The following is a 16,429-nucleotide window of genomic DNA, read 5'->3' as shown; positions in this document are numbered from 1 at the left end:
CTGGGATAACCACCCATATCAAGAAAGAAGAAAGTTCACAAATAAACAATCTAACTTTACACATCAAAGAACTAGAAAAAGAAGGAGAAATTAAGCCTAAAGTTAGCAGAAGGAAGGAAATAATAAAAATTAGAACAGAAATAAATGAAATGGAGACTAGAAAAGAAACGGATAAGATCAAGAAGACTGAGAGTTGGTTTTCTGAAAAAATAAAATGGACAAATCTTTACTAGACCAACCGGAGAGAGAGAGAGAGAGAGAGAGAGAGAGAAACTGAGAAGGAGAAAACACTTCCAAACTCACTTTACAAAAGGCCAGCATTACTCTTATACCAAAACCAGACAAAGATGCTACAAGAAAAGAAAATTATAGGCCAATATCCCTGATGAACTTAGATGCAAAAATCTTCAACAAAATTCTAGCAAAACAAATTCAACAGCACATTAAAAGAATCATACACCATGATCAAATGGGATTTATCCCTGGGATGCAAGAATGGTTCAGCATAAACAAATTAATGAATGTGATACACCACATTAACAGAAGGAAGGGTAAAAATCATGTGATCATCTCAAAAGATACAGAAAAAGAATTTGACAAAACTCAACACCTTTTCGTGATAAAAATGCTTAACAAATTAGGTACAGAAGGAATGTAAGTCAACATAATAAAAAGGCCATATTTGACAATACCACAGGTAATAACATAGTCAATGGTAAAAATAAACTGAAAGCTTCTCCTTCATGTCAGGAATAAAACAATAATATTCATTCTTGCCACTTTTATTCAATACTGGAATTCCTAGCCAGAGCAATTAGGCAAGAAAAAGAAATAAAAGGTACCTAAATTGGAAGAGAAGAAGTAAAATTGTCTCTGTTTGCAGATGACATGCTCTTATATATAGAAAACCCTAAAGACTTCACCAAAAAACTGTTATAACTAACGAATAAATTCAGCAAAGTGGCAGGATACAAAATCAACATAAAAAATCAGTTACATTTTTATACACTTAATAATAAATTTTTCAAAAAAGAAAATTAAGGGGCTCCTGGGTGGCTCAGTCGGTTGAGTGTCCAACTTCAGCTCAGGTCATGATCTCACAGTTCATGAGTTCGAGCCCCGCATCAGGCTCTGTGCTGACAGCTCAGAGCCTGGAGCCTGCTTCAGATTCTGTGTCTCCCTCTCTCTGCCCCTTCCCTGCTCATGCTCTGTCTCTCTCTGCCTCTCAAAAATGAATAAAACTTAAAAAAAAAAAAAAAAGAAAATTAAGAAGACAATTCCATTTATAGTAGCATCAAAAAGAATAAAATACTTAGAAAAAAACTTAACTCTGGAGATGAGAGACTTATACACAGAAAACTACAAAACATTGATTAAAGAAATTAAAGCACCCACAAATAATTGAAAGACATCCCATGCTCATGAACTGTAAGAATTAATAATGTTTAAATGGCCATACTACCAAAGCAATCTACAGATTTAATGCAATCCCTATCAAAATCCCAATGGCATTTTTTATCATAAACAGAAAAAGCAATCCTAAAATTCATATAGATACACAAAAGAACCTTAATAGCTAAAGCAATTTTGAGAGAAGACAATCACACTTCCTGATTTCAAAATATATTACAAAGCTACAATAAATAAAACAGTATGGCAGACATAAAAATGTGGAGAAATTAGAATCCTTGAGCACTATTCATAGGAATGCAAACTGGTATAGCCATTATGGAAAACAGTATGACATTTTCTCAAAAAGTTAAAAATAGAATTACTATACAATCCAACAATTCCACTTCTGGGTAAATACCCAAAAGAATTGATTGCAGGATCTTGAAGAGATATTTGTACATCCATGTTAAGAGCAGCATCATTCATAATAACTAAAAATGTAGAAGCAACCCAAGTAACCATCAATGATGAATGAATAAGCAAAATGTGGTATAAACATACAATGGAATATATTCAGCCTTTGAAAGGAAGGCAGTCCTGACACATGCTTCTATATGGATGAAATTTGGAAGTCTTTACGTTAAGTAAAATAATTCAGTCACAAAAAGACAAATACTGTATGATTCCACTTATATAAGGTACTAGAGTAGTGGAATTCATAGGGAGAAAAAATAGAATGGTGATTGCTAGGGGCTGGGGGAGAAGAGAATGGGGAGTTATTGTTTAATGGGTATATTTAAGTTTTACAAAATGAAAACAGTTATAAAGATGGATGGCAGTTGCACAATATTATGAATGTATTCAATACCACTGAATTGTATGCTTAAAAATGGGTAAGGTGATAATTTTATGTTCTGTGTATTTTACCACAATAAAGAGAGTAGAGATCCCAGAAATATATCCACATATATATGGTCAACTTATCTTTGACAAAGGGGACAAGGATACATAATGGGGAAAGGGTAGACTCTTCAACAAATGGTGTTGGGGGGCGCCTGGGTGGCTCAGTCGCTTAAGTGTCCAACTCTTTGTTTCGGTTCAGGTCATGATCTCACAGTTTGTGAGTTTAAGCCCCGCATCAGGCTCCGTGCTGGCAGTGCGGAGCCTGCTTAGGATTCTCTGTCTCCCTCTCTCTCTGCTCCTCCCCTACTCATGCTGTTTCTGTCTCTCTCAAAAATAAAATAAAGCTTTAAAAACATGTTAAAAAAATGGTGTTGGGAAAACTGAATATCACATGTAAAAAGAGGCCCATGTGAAAGTGGCCCCTATCCCATACTATACACAAAAATCAACTTGGAATGGATTAAAGACCTAAACTTAAGACCTAAAACCATCAAAGTCCTCAAACAAAACATAGGAGATGAGATTGGGCGTGTTCACGGTGATATGGCCATAGACATAGGAGAAAGTTCCTTGACATTGGTCTTGGAAATGATTTCTTAAAAGTGATACCAAAATAAAAGGTAACAAAACCAAAGTATAAGCAGGACTTTTTTACATAACTTCCAGGAAAGAATCAGTAATAGTGATACCCAGCACTTTAAACTCTATTCTAAGCCTCATTTTATTCTCAAAACAACCCTATAAGATAGGTACTGTTAATTATGCTCTTTTTATACATAAGGAAACTAAGGCAGAGAGTGACTGGCTTTCTCAAGGTCACACAGCTAATAACTGGAATTGCTGGAATGCTAATCCAAGCAGTCTGGCTCAGTCTGTGTGCTTCACTCTAACATAATACCATAGTATTGAGAACCTCAGGATTCCACAAGGAATCCTTCCTTCTACTGAGGGAAGGGAGGAAAAATCTAAATGCATTCTAACTCCAAACAGACAAAGATTAAGCCGTCATCAGAGTCCTTTACAAGGAGGTAAGGGACCCTGCAGAGTGGCTTCACATAGTGTCTGATCTCATTCCTCAGGTCCAATGTTCACCTCAGAGCAGAGTGGGACTATCAAAACCAGGGAAGCCATTCTGTGGGAAGAATTAACACACCAGAATCTGATTCTTGGGATACCTGGGTGGCACAGTAGGGTTGAGCATCGGACTCTTAATTTCGGCTCAGGTAATGATCCCAGGGTCATCGTGGGATCAAGCCCCACGTTGGGAGTTGGACTTTGTGCTGTGCATGGAGCCTGCTTGTGGTTCTCTCTCTCTCTCTCTCTCTCTCTCTCTGCCCCTCCCCCACTTTCTCTCCCTCTAAAAAATAGAAAATTTAAAAAATTTTAAAAAGAAACTGATTCTCCAAAAAACTATTATCACTATAAAACAAACGTCATTCATGTTCGAGAAAAATACTGTTCCAACTTGGATAACAGAAATGTAGAATGTAAATTTTGAACCACATCAAAAGACATTGAAGCATGTTTGAAACTAAACACTAAATTTATCAGGGGCAAAATTAGCATAGGATCATTAGAGTAAGATAATGTGATGAACGTCTTTATCTTGAGGTAAGCAGACATCTATACTGCATAACTTAAAGTTTAATTTAATGCAATTATTTTCGAGTACCTAGAATATGCACACTATATAATGAACGTTCTAAGGCCTAACAGAATCTCAAGAAAGGGTAATGGTATGTGTTTCTTGCCATGAATACAATAACACTCTTGAGGAAGAAATGTATGGATAGAAATGGCCTAGAGAATTTGTTAAGTCTACCCCCCACTTCTGGAAAGGACTAAAGCATACCTAAACTTTTGTAGCAAGTATTCGTGTAGAGGAAATCTATGATTAAGAAAAGTCAAGGGGCACCTGGGTAGCTCAGTCGGTTAAACATCCAACTTCGGCTCAGGTCATGATCTCACGGTTTGTGGGTTCGAGTCCCATATCGGGCTCTGTGCTGACAGCTCAGAGCCTGGAACCTGCTTTGGATTCTGTGTCTTCCTCTCTTTCTTCCCCTTCCCTGCTCATGCTCTGTCTCTCTCTCTCTCTCTCTCAAAAATGAATAAACATTAAAAAAAAAAAAGTAAGTCAAGAGATTTTCCCTGATGAGCAAACAGATGACAGTGTTTTCAGGAGTTAAGCATCATACATTCCAGTCCTGCTTTGTGATCTGTGTTGGCACTTAGCTTCACAGCCAACTCATCCCCAAAATGGTTCTAATAATATATGCCTAACTTGTTCTACAAAAGATTACAAGTTAATTCATATTTATAAGATATCTAGAGATAAGTAGATTATGTTAATAATACTTTGTGGACTCACAATACCTCTTATCCAAGACACTAAAGACTTATAAACTATTACACAGACCCCATACTCTGTTTCTCTTGTTTTATTCATGGGACATTTGGGCAAAAGATTAAAATGGTTACCAGGTCACAAAAAAATCAAAAACAAGTCTCTGAATACCAGCTGCACCTCCTATCACACATTGTTCTAAACCTGTAGCAATGGGCTGAGTTACAGTTTTATATTATCTTAAAATATTTTGGTCAAAAAAATCCATGTGTTCTGGCCTGCCAGATATTCTGTATCTTTTAGGAGCAATAACCTTGGGTGTTTTTCAAAGTATCTGATATGCACAGCATTGAAAAATCTCATCCGGGGGCTCCTGGGTTGGTCAAACATCTAACTCTTGATTTCGGCTCACATAATGATCTCACAGTTCATGAACCCAAAGCCTGTGTTGGGCTCTAGTTGCTGGCAGGGACCCTGCTTGGAATTCTCTCTCTCCCTTTCTCTCTGCCCCTCCCCCACTCATGCTCGTATGCATGCTCTCTCTCTCTCAAAAATAAACATTAAAAAAAATCTCATTCAGAAAAAATTACTGTTTCTAAACGATCTAAACCCATAATCAGTAGCCAATTTGTAGCATTATAAGTTATAGACACCTGACCCTGTCTGACATGTTCGTTTTATTATAATAATTTAAATAATTAACATCTACAAAATGTTTGTGCCCTTCAGACTGCTTTATAGTCATTAATTATCAGAACTGCTCAACATTCAGTGTTAGTATTTTCATTTGCCTTGCGGGGAAATGAAGCACAACCATATGGGATAACTTCCCATGGGCGTCAAAGGAAGAGAATGAAGAGGCTCCTTACCTATGACAACTAATTTTCCATCTCGAGTACGATAATCATTGGTTTTCTAGGTAGGGATGAAAACACACCTCTCCTTCAAATATTTTACTCTGTATTCATCAATAGGAAGTTCAGTTCTCAAAATAATTCTTTTTTTTTTAATGTTTATTTATTTTTGAGAGAGAGAGAGACAGAGCATGAACGGGGGAGGGTCAGAGAGAGAGGGAAATACAGAATCTGAAGCAGGCTCCAGGCTCTGAGCTGTCAGCACAGAGCCCGACACGGAGCTCGAACCCACAGACCATGAGATCATGACCTGAACCAAAGTCGGAGGCTCAAAAAGTATGGCAGGATTTCTATTATTTCAGTTTTCAACTTAAAAAATCAATTAAAAAAACCCGACTATCAACAGATCACTGTATACTGCGAGTACCTCCTATTAATAAGAAAGGAAATGTCCAGTAAAGCATGAATAATAGAAATACTCCATAAACATTCTCAGGACAAAAGCCGTAGACATTTCTCATGTGAATTATTAATTCTTTATTGTCTAGGGGGGAAAAAAAAACACTAGACTCTCTTCCAGAAGTCAAAAAAAAAAAGAGATATGGGTACTCATATTTAATTTTGACCTTTGAAACTATGATTTAGTATTACTCGACCTGGTACCTTTTTCATAGACCAAGATATCCTGGGGGCACTTTTCTACCTACAGACTGGACCCTATTAAAAATCACCCAATTATGAAAAACAACAATTAGGGAGCAAGTAATATTTTATTACAGCTTGAAACAGTCAAGACTGAAATGACCTACAGACTCCTATAAAAGGCCAATGGAGATCCCGGCTATGGATGGTGTACTTTTGCTTCGCTCCTCGCTGAGAAAGGGTCGCTCCGCTATATTATTGCCATGTCTTTTCAACTTTCTGGTGGATCCAGGCGAGTCTGCTCACGAACTGGCCCAGGGCGGCTGTCTGGTGGAGGTCCAGGTTTCGGGGCTGGGAACGCATGCCGTGGGTCTGGAGCCGGAAGCAGCGTTTCTTTTACTCTTGGGAGCATTTCTTCTGGTGGAGGTTTCTGTAATGGTGGTGGGGGCTTCTCTGCTGGTTTTCTTGGAAATGAGCATGGCCTCCTTTCCGGGAATGAAAAGATGACCATGCAAAACCTCAACGACCGCCTGGCATGCTACCTGGACCACGTCCGAGCCCTCGAGGAGGCAAACGTAGACCTGGAGCAGAAAATCAAGGCCTGGTACGAGAAATACGGACCCGGTTCTTGCAGGGGTCTAGATCATGACCACACGAGATATTTCTCAGTCATTGAAGATCTTAAGAGACAGGTAAGAAATATAGATTTGCATACTTTTATGAGACTCTAGGTGTATATTCACTAAAAAAATATATATATATATATATAAAATGTGCTTAAAATTTTTGCATGATGTAGAATTTGCTCACTCTCCATTCCCAGTGCTTAAAGCAGTAAGTGGAAAAAAAAATTGTAGTATTAAAAAAAAATCATAGACAAATAGTTTCAAAATGGGTATGATTGCTTTATTGATCTTATATTTGGCTCATATTTTTTGATCAAGAGAAATAAAAGTATCTGTGATTGTAAAAGCTTACACTTTGGCTCTTAAGCTCTAGACATTCATTATCTGAAGATAAAGCCAGATTCTTTTAATATGGAAAAAATGATACTAAAATAGATACTTGATGGGTTGAGAAGATTAAGAATCACATTTAAATTCTGGACTCTCCCTCGACTTTCAGCACTTAACATTTTGCACAATCTACCCTATTCAGGTTATTTCCATGGCCACCTGTAATGCCAGCATTATTCTGCAAAATGACAATGCCAGACTGACTGCTGATGACTTCAGGCTGAAGTAGGTGAAATAACGTAATTAATTGTAATAAAGGCAAATACAACCATTGGAGTAAAAAACAGACCTTTTGCTTTAAAAGCCAACATGTTTTTATGACATCAGACTAAATCCCTGAAGAAATTAAATGCACCCTTATAAAAAGAGCGATCATAAATTTTAAACAACATTTTAATTCAATGATTAAGCACTTTGGATGATAAAAACTCTGAATAAAGAACTCTTCCAAAATATTCATTATAAATCAGTAGGGATTCCAATTTGCCTATGCAATAAGCCTCAGGAGCATGCATAGAACATCCTATCCTTCATTATACAACATGTTGGAAACAGTTATGCTTTGTACCTGCCTACGGTTACAATTCTCAAGCGCTTTAATAACCTTTCAGGTATGAAAATGAACTTGCTCTACACCAGAGTGTAGAGGCCGACATCAATGGTCTTCACAGGGTTATGGATGAGCTGACCCTTTGTACAACCGACCTCGAGATACAGTTTGAAACGCTCAGTGAGGAATTGGCATACCTTAAAAAAAATCACGAGGAGGTAAGGGACCCTGCAGGGTAGCTTCAGATATGACCTGATTTCAGTCCTCTGTCCACTTCAGAGCAGAGTTGGACTATCAGTCAAAATTCTTCCTTGAGTGTTAAGACTGATCCTTTTTCCAGGAAATGAATGTCCTACAGTACGCGTCTGGGGGGGATGTGAACGTGGAGGTGAACGCAGCGCCAGGCGTGGACCTAACTGTCCTGTTGAACAACATGAGGGCCGAGTATGAGGACTTGTCTGAGCAGAACCGCAAAGACACGGAGGCCTGGTTTAATGAAAAGGTACATCTGTGGCCAATCACAGACCAAGGGCTTGGTCAGTAGACCATCGAGCTGCTCACTAACCCTTCTGATGATTATGCTACAGAGTGCCTCACTGCAACAACAGATTTCTGATGATTCAGGAGCAGCCACCACAGCCAGAAATGAGCTGATGGAGCTGAAACGCAATCTGCAAACCTTGGAAATAGAACTTCAGTCCCTCGTGGCCATGGTTCGTAAGAGTCACCACTGATTTGAATGAGTGTGTGTATATGTATGAACAAACACACATCTAACTAACTATATATAACTAATTACATATAACCAAAAGTATAAAATGTGGTAAATGTAGTAAATAATAAGAATGTTGTCCATAAAACATTACTCCTTTTTTAAGTTTATTTATTTATTTTGAGAGAGAGCGCATGTGCACAAGCAGGGGAGGGGCAGAGTGAGATGGAGAGACAGAGAATCCTGAGCAGGCTCCACACTGTCAGCACAGAGCCCAATGTGGGGCTCCATCTCACGAACCACGAGATCATGACCTGAGCCAAAATGCAGAGTCAGACGCTTAACCACCTGAGCCACCCAGGCGCCCCCCATAGACTTCTGACTCACCAATCCCAAAGTTTAAAAATTAAACTTTCTCAATGGAGAGAAAAATGTTTGTTTGAAAAACAAACAAACAAACAAAAAACCCCTGGCTAATGCAGATTTTCAACTGAAAGGATTTAGACCTCATATAAATGCTTCTTTCCACCTTGAGAATGTTTTAAATATGAATGCACTGTTTATCTACTGTCCATGCAAGCCTGGCTTTATTCTTCTTCCAGAAACATTCGTATGAATGCTCCCTGGCTGAAACTGAAGGTAATTACTGCCTCCAGCTCCAGCAGATCCAGGACCAGATTGGGGCAATGGAGGAAGAGTTGCAACAGATTCGCACAGAAACAGAAGGCCAGAAGCTGGAGTACCAACAGCTTCTAGATATCAAAATATTTTTAGAAAAAGAAATAGAAACGTATTGCAAATTACTAGATGGAGAAGAAAGGTAAATACTAACTTGTGAAAAAAATTAATCTCACGTCCACTGGGTTTGCTCGGTATCACATGTGTGCCAGTATCATATTCTAGAATTTCCTACCCTAAGGATCATACTCACTGTGGTCTTGGGAATTTATTACTGCATCCAAGTGAAATGAAAACAAGCAGCCATGTGTAAGCCAAATCAAATATCTAAGTACATAAAGGGTGTGTATCTATAATAACAGGACATCTAAATACCGAAGGTTAAACAATTCCTATACTCCAAGTGGAAAATTGCCTTCTGTGATTTACTGGGGAAGCACATGTCTCATAACAACACACTCTATTTTATTGTTAATTCACTAGTTACCACACGTGCACCCTGTCTTAAGTGGGTTATTACATTTTCATTTGAAAGAGGAACAATGACGATTTCATTGGAGAAGTGATCATAGCTTGTTAGCCAAGAGCAATAGCCCTGGAATCGTAGCCCTGGGCACACATCACACCACTGGGTGAATTTGAACACATAGCTTAAACTCTTTAAATCCCAGTTTCCTTATTGGTAAGATTGTGAGAACACCAAAACCACACTCTTTACTCTTGACCATAGCGCTTCACTATGTAGGTGAAGTGCTCACGAGAGTGGCTTGCACACAGAAGGGGACTTGGTAATCAGTGGCTATTGCTAAATGCTTGCCTGTGGTCACACCCGGAGTCAGTTCTATCTCATGCACCTTCCAAGGCCAGTGTCAGTCCTCTACAATTTATTCTCATAGGAACTCAACAGTGATGCTCCCTCCTTCAAACTAAGGGCTCATTACACTGTTCATTATTCACTTCTTTTACTACATCTTTCACGCTGTTTTCCAGACAACTTCTTACATGCATGTACTTTATTTTCAATGGTATAAACTGCTTGTGTCATCACTCTACATTTTCTATAGCAGCTAGCCCAGCGCCTTCTGCATTGTGGCACCCCAAACATGTTCATTGGCCAGGTGATTGACTGAAAACTTGTAGTCCCCGGATAGGGAGACAAAAGAGAAAATAGCTGGTCACAAGGGAATTTCTTATCATAAACATTCATTTAATTTCCTCCTTCAGTACATTGAGGTCATGAGAGGCTTACTTATATGTCTCTTAAGCATAAGAGGAATTTAATTTTGTGGAAACTAGAACACCAAAACTTTTATTCCCAATTCATAGGTATTTATGAGCTTCCTTGTGAAAGAAAAAAAAAAAAAGCAACAATTTACTCTTCTCTTCACAGAAAAAGCAAGTCCATATGTTACAAATCAAAAGGACGTGGGCCAATACATTCTGAAAATCAAGTCAAAGGTACAGAAGGTTTTTTTTTTTACTTGGTATAAATCTTTTCAAAAGCAGCAGTTTTAATAAGTCACTTATTTGTACACTAAATCAAATTGTTTCTAAATTGGGGTGCCTTGGTGGCTCAGTCGGTTAAGCCTCCGACTTTGGCTCAGGTCACAATCTTGCAGCTCCTGAGTTCGAGCCCTGCGTCAGGCTCTGTGCTGACAGTTCAGAGCCTGGAGCCTGCTTCAGATTCTAGGTCTTCCTTTCTCTCTGCCCCTCCCCTGCTCATGCTCTGTCTCTCAAAAATAAATAAACATTAAACAAAATTTTAATAAAAATATAAAAAATTGTTTCTAAGGTTACTTGTAGCCAATGAAGGAATCAGGGGTCGTTATGGAAGTTCTTAATGTTTGTATTTTATATTCTTGTAGAACAGATGTGGTCAAATTATAAACTTACTGAAATGGGGACTCAATCTCCATTTTTCTTACCTAGGACCTATTATTTTCCCAGTTTCAGTGCTTTGGTGGAAGAGCTACTTTATTTTAAACCACAAAAAATAGGGCAGGTTGGTATTAAAAAGAAGACATTACTTGCTCCAGGCCAGTACCTGCCTGACACTTAGGTTGTTCACACTCTTAAACACTCATTGTTCTAAAAACAGTGGCAAGTATAAGGCAGTTCTGGGCCTTGCATAGGCTTCAAACACAGTATTATATCTCAATTTACTGCAAACTTACAAACACTATTTTTATTTTTAAATTTTTTTAATGTTTGTATTTGACAGAGAGAGAGAGGGCGATGGAGTGCAAGCAGGGGAGGGGCAGAGAGGGAGGGAGACACAGAATCCAAAGAAGGCTCCAGGCTCTGAGTTGTCAGCACAGAGCCCCATGGGGGGGCTCAAACCCACGAACCATGAGATCATTGCCTGAACCGAAGTTGGACGCTTAACAAACTGAGCCACCCAGGTGCCCAACAAATACAACTTTTAAAAGCCTACCATAGGGGCGCCTGGGTGGCGCAGTCGGTTAAGCGTCCGACTTCAGCCAGGTCACGATCTCGCGGTCCGTGAGTTCGAGCCCCGCGTCAGGCTCTGGGCTGATGGCTCAGAGCCTGGAGCCTGTTTCCGATTCTGTGTCTCCCTCTCTCTCTGCCCCTCCCCCGTTCATGCTCTATCTCTCTCTGTCCCAAAAATAAATAAATGTTGAAAAAAAAAAAAAAGATAAAAGCCTACCATTAATGACTAAGTATCTTTCAACCCATTAAGAATGAGTACTAGATTTGCATTTATTTTATTTTAGACTCAAAAGAAGAAATTGTCGTCAAAACAGTGGTTGAGGAACTAGATCAACTTGGCAATGTCCTTTCCCTGAGGGTCCACTCAGTTGAAGAAAAATCCTCCAAAATAAGCAACATTACAATGGAGCAAAGAGTACCTTCTAAAGCACCAAAGTGAGAAAACAAGTTATAAAGAAAAAAAAAGCCTGCCTCTGCAGAATCCCATTGACTAAATAACCCAAGGAAATAATTTATTTCTGTTCTTAAAAAATGCAAGGGCTAGAATTTGGTTTCCTTCTCTACTCTTCTTTTTCTCATGTTCTTTCCATGTAATCTTTCTGAGAAGTAGGAGAAATCTCGCTCCATCTCAATGTTTTGTTTCTAGCACAGGGGACTTTTTTTTTTTTTGCCATTCATTAAAAATGTTTTCTGTTGCAATTTTTTCTGATGAGTCTGGTGCTTTTGAATTTCTACGGTTGATCCTAATGTGACAGATCTAAGGATTCTCTGGTAAAATAAAGTGCCTCACACAGTCACATTTACTTCAGTTCATGACAAGGTAAGTTGGAAAGAGCACTAGCCCTAATCTCTGGTCCCAAATCTGTCCCTGATCCGCTACGTGAGTGAGTAGATGTCCTTGGGTTTCCATGGATGGGAAGAAGAGTGTCCCCATTGATCCCTGGGATTTGCTCACCTTTTAATGGCTAGCCTGCATGGGCGATCAGTTAATGTTAGTTTGTTGAATCTGAATCTGGATAGCTGTTTTTCCATTTTGCAGCACCTTCATCTGTCTGCTCCTACCACAGTGGAGAAAGCCTATTGTTTCAGAATGGTGGAAGAAGCCTCAACAACAACAACAACAACAAAAACATGTTCAAGGAACTAACTGACCCCATAGAATCCAGGAAAGATTCAGGACTTGGAAGAACCAAGTAGGATGGTGGACCAGGCTGAGGGCAGGGATATTGACAGGTGAATTTACCATGACAGTGATGATGCATAAGCCTCAGCGTCCCTCATTAGCACAGGAAGGGCCCTAGAATTATATCTGTATAGCCATTTTTGTAAAATTTGTGCAAAACTAAGATAATTTTAGCACCATTGGTTAAGTCTGCTATCTCTACTCCAATTTCTCCTCTATCACTTTCCCTCATGTCTGGGGGTGACCTATCATGTCTAAGATGGGTGACCATACAATTTATTATATAAATGTAACATTTGAGGGAAAGTAAAGGATGCAATTAGCCAGGCATATTAGCAGACATGAACTGACTTATTGTAAGCATATGGACATAAAGTCAACTTAAGCCAAAGACAGTTGAATTGAACATCGTGGAATATATTAATGAGGTTCTCATCATTTCCATGGGAGGCTTCTAGGACTATTCCCACTGCCCACCATGCCCATGTAGTGTCATTTCATAAAGATACAGGGCTGCAAGTTGTAATATGAACGTATCTTATAGCACATAGCACCAGAAATATGTAGATAACAGAAGAAGATACAAGGTATGAAGTGCATGGAGCCAGAAGCTAGTCTATGGAAAATCTTTTAACTCATCAGATGTGTAAAACTGTAGAGAATTCATTTTCACCAATGCCTGCTAAAGACAAACATCTCCTCCTGTCAGGAATATAATGGGTAATGCAACATATTTGTTATTTTCAGTACTGCTTTATGCTCCTTATACACTAGAATTTTTATAAATTTTATTTTTGCACAATTCTTATAAGAAATGTTCGCATATGACAGGTCCATAAGTTATGAAAATTGCATTCCTCTGGGAGTGAGCACAAGACATATGGCTCTTTGTGACTCATTTTAACGCCCTCTACAGAACATCCACCCCAGAGAAAGAGCTCCATAACTACGTGGACAAGCTGATTCATGGAGGTCAGCCAGGCTCCCTCTTCACAATGAGCTTGCACAATAAGCTCACTGTCAAAGTGGCCATTATGGAGGCTGTACTTCAGTACATGTGCATGACATCCCTCTCTCTCAGGCTGGTCAAGCTACTGACCTGTCATCAGCAGACATAAAAATGGAGTCCTTGAGATGGTACCATTTTTTAAGAAAGAAAACTAACCACATGCTTATTAGGATACTACTGGATTCCTTTACCCTGGAGGGAACAGCAAATTTTCCTTAACGGAAGTAACACTTCATTCAAATATAGGTTTGCCTTTTAATTCCTATAGTACCTCTGCAGCACTACCATCGGAGACCAAAAATTGGATAAGCTTCAGGCCCTAGATCTACCTCTAGCAATTGGTTTAAAGTCAGAATAGAGAAAGTAAACCTTTTCTGGCTTCCTGAAGGATAAAACAGAGACAACTGGGGTAGGACAACAGTTGAAGAGGTAGGAGCTGAAATTTCTCCAGAACTGATGAAAGACACCAGTTCACAGATTAAAAGTCCTACACATCGAAATAAAATGAAATGCACATGGATCAGATCAAAGTAAAGCTAAAGACAAGATAAAAAGAAAGCCACAATCTTACCAATAAGGAAACTGGGATTTAAAGGGTTTAAACCATGTGTTCAAATTCACCCGGTGGTGTGATCTGCACCCAGGGCTACAATTCCAGGGCCGCTACTCTTAGCTGACAAGCTATGGTCACGTCTCTGATGAAATCATCATTGTTCATCTTGCAAATAGAATATCTTTAAAGTCAGGCAAATGGGGGGAAATGATTACCTTCAAATGAGTGGCAGCAAGAATGAATGCCAACTTCTCAACAGTTGGAATCCAAAAGAGAGTAGAATGATATCTTCAGTGTGCCAGGAGAAATCCTAAATGGCCAGTAAATGTATGAAAAGTGTTCAACCTCACCAGCAATCAGAGAAATGGAAGCGGAAACCACATGAGACGCCATTACACAACCACCTGCTTGGCAAAACTTTTAAAATATTTGGCGCAACTTGTGCTATCTTCTGTTGAATTGTTTCCAGTTGGGGACTAGTATGAACAATACTACTATAAACATTCTGCACATGGTACCTATGACGTGTGCACGAGTTTCTCTACAGAGCAACTCACATATATACTGTCTACAAAAGATTCACTTCAAATATAACAAATACGGGTAGACTGAAAGTGAAAGGATGGAAAAAGACACATCCTATAAACATTAATCCAAAAAGTTGTTTTCAAATTTGTGAATATGTGGGGTGATGGATGTTCTTGACTTACTCTCTGGTGATCATTTTGTAATATATACATATATGGAACCATCATGTCATATATCTGAAACTTAATACAATGGTATATATGAATTATGTATCTTAATTTTTAAAAATAAATTTTAATTTACTTTTAATAAATCACGAGTGGTTGTATTACTATCAGAAAAAGCAATCCTAAATATATTAAACAAGAAAACTTCAAAACACATGAAGAAAAACTACTAGAATAGAAAGAAGCAATAGACAAATCCCATAAGAGCACATTTTGCATTATTGCGTTTATAGCACATTTGGGACATAAAATAATTATAGAGATGGAGAACAGATTCATGGTTGCCAGGGGTTAGAGATTGGGAGAGAGGGGGTAGGTGTGACTATAAAGGGGTTAGCATGCAAGGGTCTTGTGAACATGGTACAATTAGGTATCTTGATTGCGGTGGTGATTTCATGAGGCTGCACATGTGATAAAATTGCATAGAGCTGCACATGCGTGCACATGCATGCACACACACAAATAAATCTGTGTACAACTGGCAGAATCTGAATAAATGCTATGGATTATATGAATGTCAGTTTCCTGGTTTTAAAAGTACTACAGTTATATAAGGTGTTAGCACTGGGGGCCTGGGTGAAGGCTGCCCAGGACCTCCCTGAACATTTCTTTGCACATTTTTTGCGCTTTTCTGTAAACCTATAATTATTTCAAAATAACTTTTTTTTTAATTTTAGAAGAAACCATAGGAGAAAAATCTTTATAACTTTGGTTTAGACATAAATTCACTACATATGACACCCAAAGCATAATTTGAAAAAAAAATACATATATATATGTTCATTTGGACTTCATCAATGTGAAAAATGTGTACTATTTAAGAAAATGGAAAGACAAGGGGTGCCTGTCTGTCTCAGTCCGAGGAGTGTGCAACTCTTGATCTTGGGGTCGTGAATGTGAGCCCCATATTGGATGTAGAGATTACTTAAGTAAATAAAACTTAAAAAAAATTTAAAGACATGGATTATGAGAAAATGCCTGCAAATCACTTATCTGATAAAGTACTTGTATCCAGATTCTTATACGTAAAGAATCCGCATAACTCAATAGTAAGGATGCAAAATAATCCGATACATAAATGGGCAAAAGAATTGAACTGATGTCTCACCAAAGAAGAGATATGGGGGTGCCTGGGTGGCTCAGTCGGTTGAGCGTCCGACTTCGGCTCAGGTCATGATCTCACAGCTCGTGGGTTCGAGTGCCAGCCACATCGGGCTCTGTGCTGATGCTTGCTCAGAGCCTGGAGCCTGCTTCGGACTCTCTGTCTCCTTCCCACTTCCCCTCCCCCACTCCCACTCTATCTCTGTCTCTCAAAACTAAATAAATGTAAAACAAAAAATTGTTTAAGAAGAGATATGGATGGGAAGTGAGCACATGAAAAGATGTT

At 38.7% G+C, this 16,429-nt stretch overlaps 1 protein-coding gene across 1 annotated transcript; it reads left to right on the top strand.

Annotated features, from left to right (window-relative positions):
* Positions 1-6,398: 6,398 nt before the first annotated feature.
* On the top strand, positions 6,399-11,981 carry KRT26 (keratin 26). The gene is made up of 8 exons (XM_047080571.1): positions 6,399-6,827; positions 7,294-7,376; positions 7,763-7,919; positions 8,042-8,203; positions 8,289-8,414; positions 9,016-9,233; positions 10,482-10,549; positions 11,827-11,981. The coding sequence occupies exons 1-8, from the start codon at positions 6,399-6,401 to the stop codon at positions 11,979-11,981; spliced, it is 1,398 nt and encodes a 465-aa protein (XP_046936527.1).
* Positions 11,982-16,429: the final 4,448 nt, after the last annotated feature.

This window comes from Lynx rufus, unplaced genomic scaffold, assembly GCF_022079265.1.
Source record: "Lynx rufus isolate CCGP_SWC_20201006 ecotype Redwood Valley unplaced genomic scaffold, mLynRuf1.p SCAF_18, whole genome shotgun sequence".
In the NCBI taxonomy this organism is placed as follows: domain Eukaryota; kingdom Metazoa; phylum Chordata; class Mammalia; order Carnivora; family Felidae; genus Lynx; species Lynx rufus.
This window is presented reverse-complemented; position numbering and strand designations above follow the sequence as displayed.

Coding starts and splice junctions, on each gene's coding strand:
- KRT26 (XM_047080571.1), top strand. CDS start 6,399: ATGTCTTTTCAACTTTCTGGTGGATCCAGGCGAGTCTGCTCACGAACT. Junction 8,204..8,288: donor AGGCCTGGTTTAATGAAAAG/GTACATCTGTGG, acceptor ATTATGCTACAG/AGTGCCTCACTGCAACAACA. Junction 9,234..10,481: donor TTACTAGATGGAGAAGAAAG/GTAAATACTAAC, acceptor TTCTCTTCACAG/AAAAAGCAAGTCCATATGTT.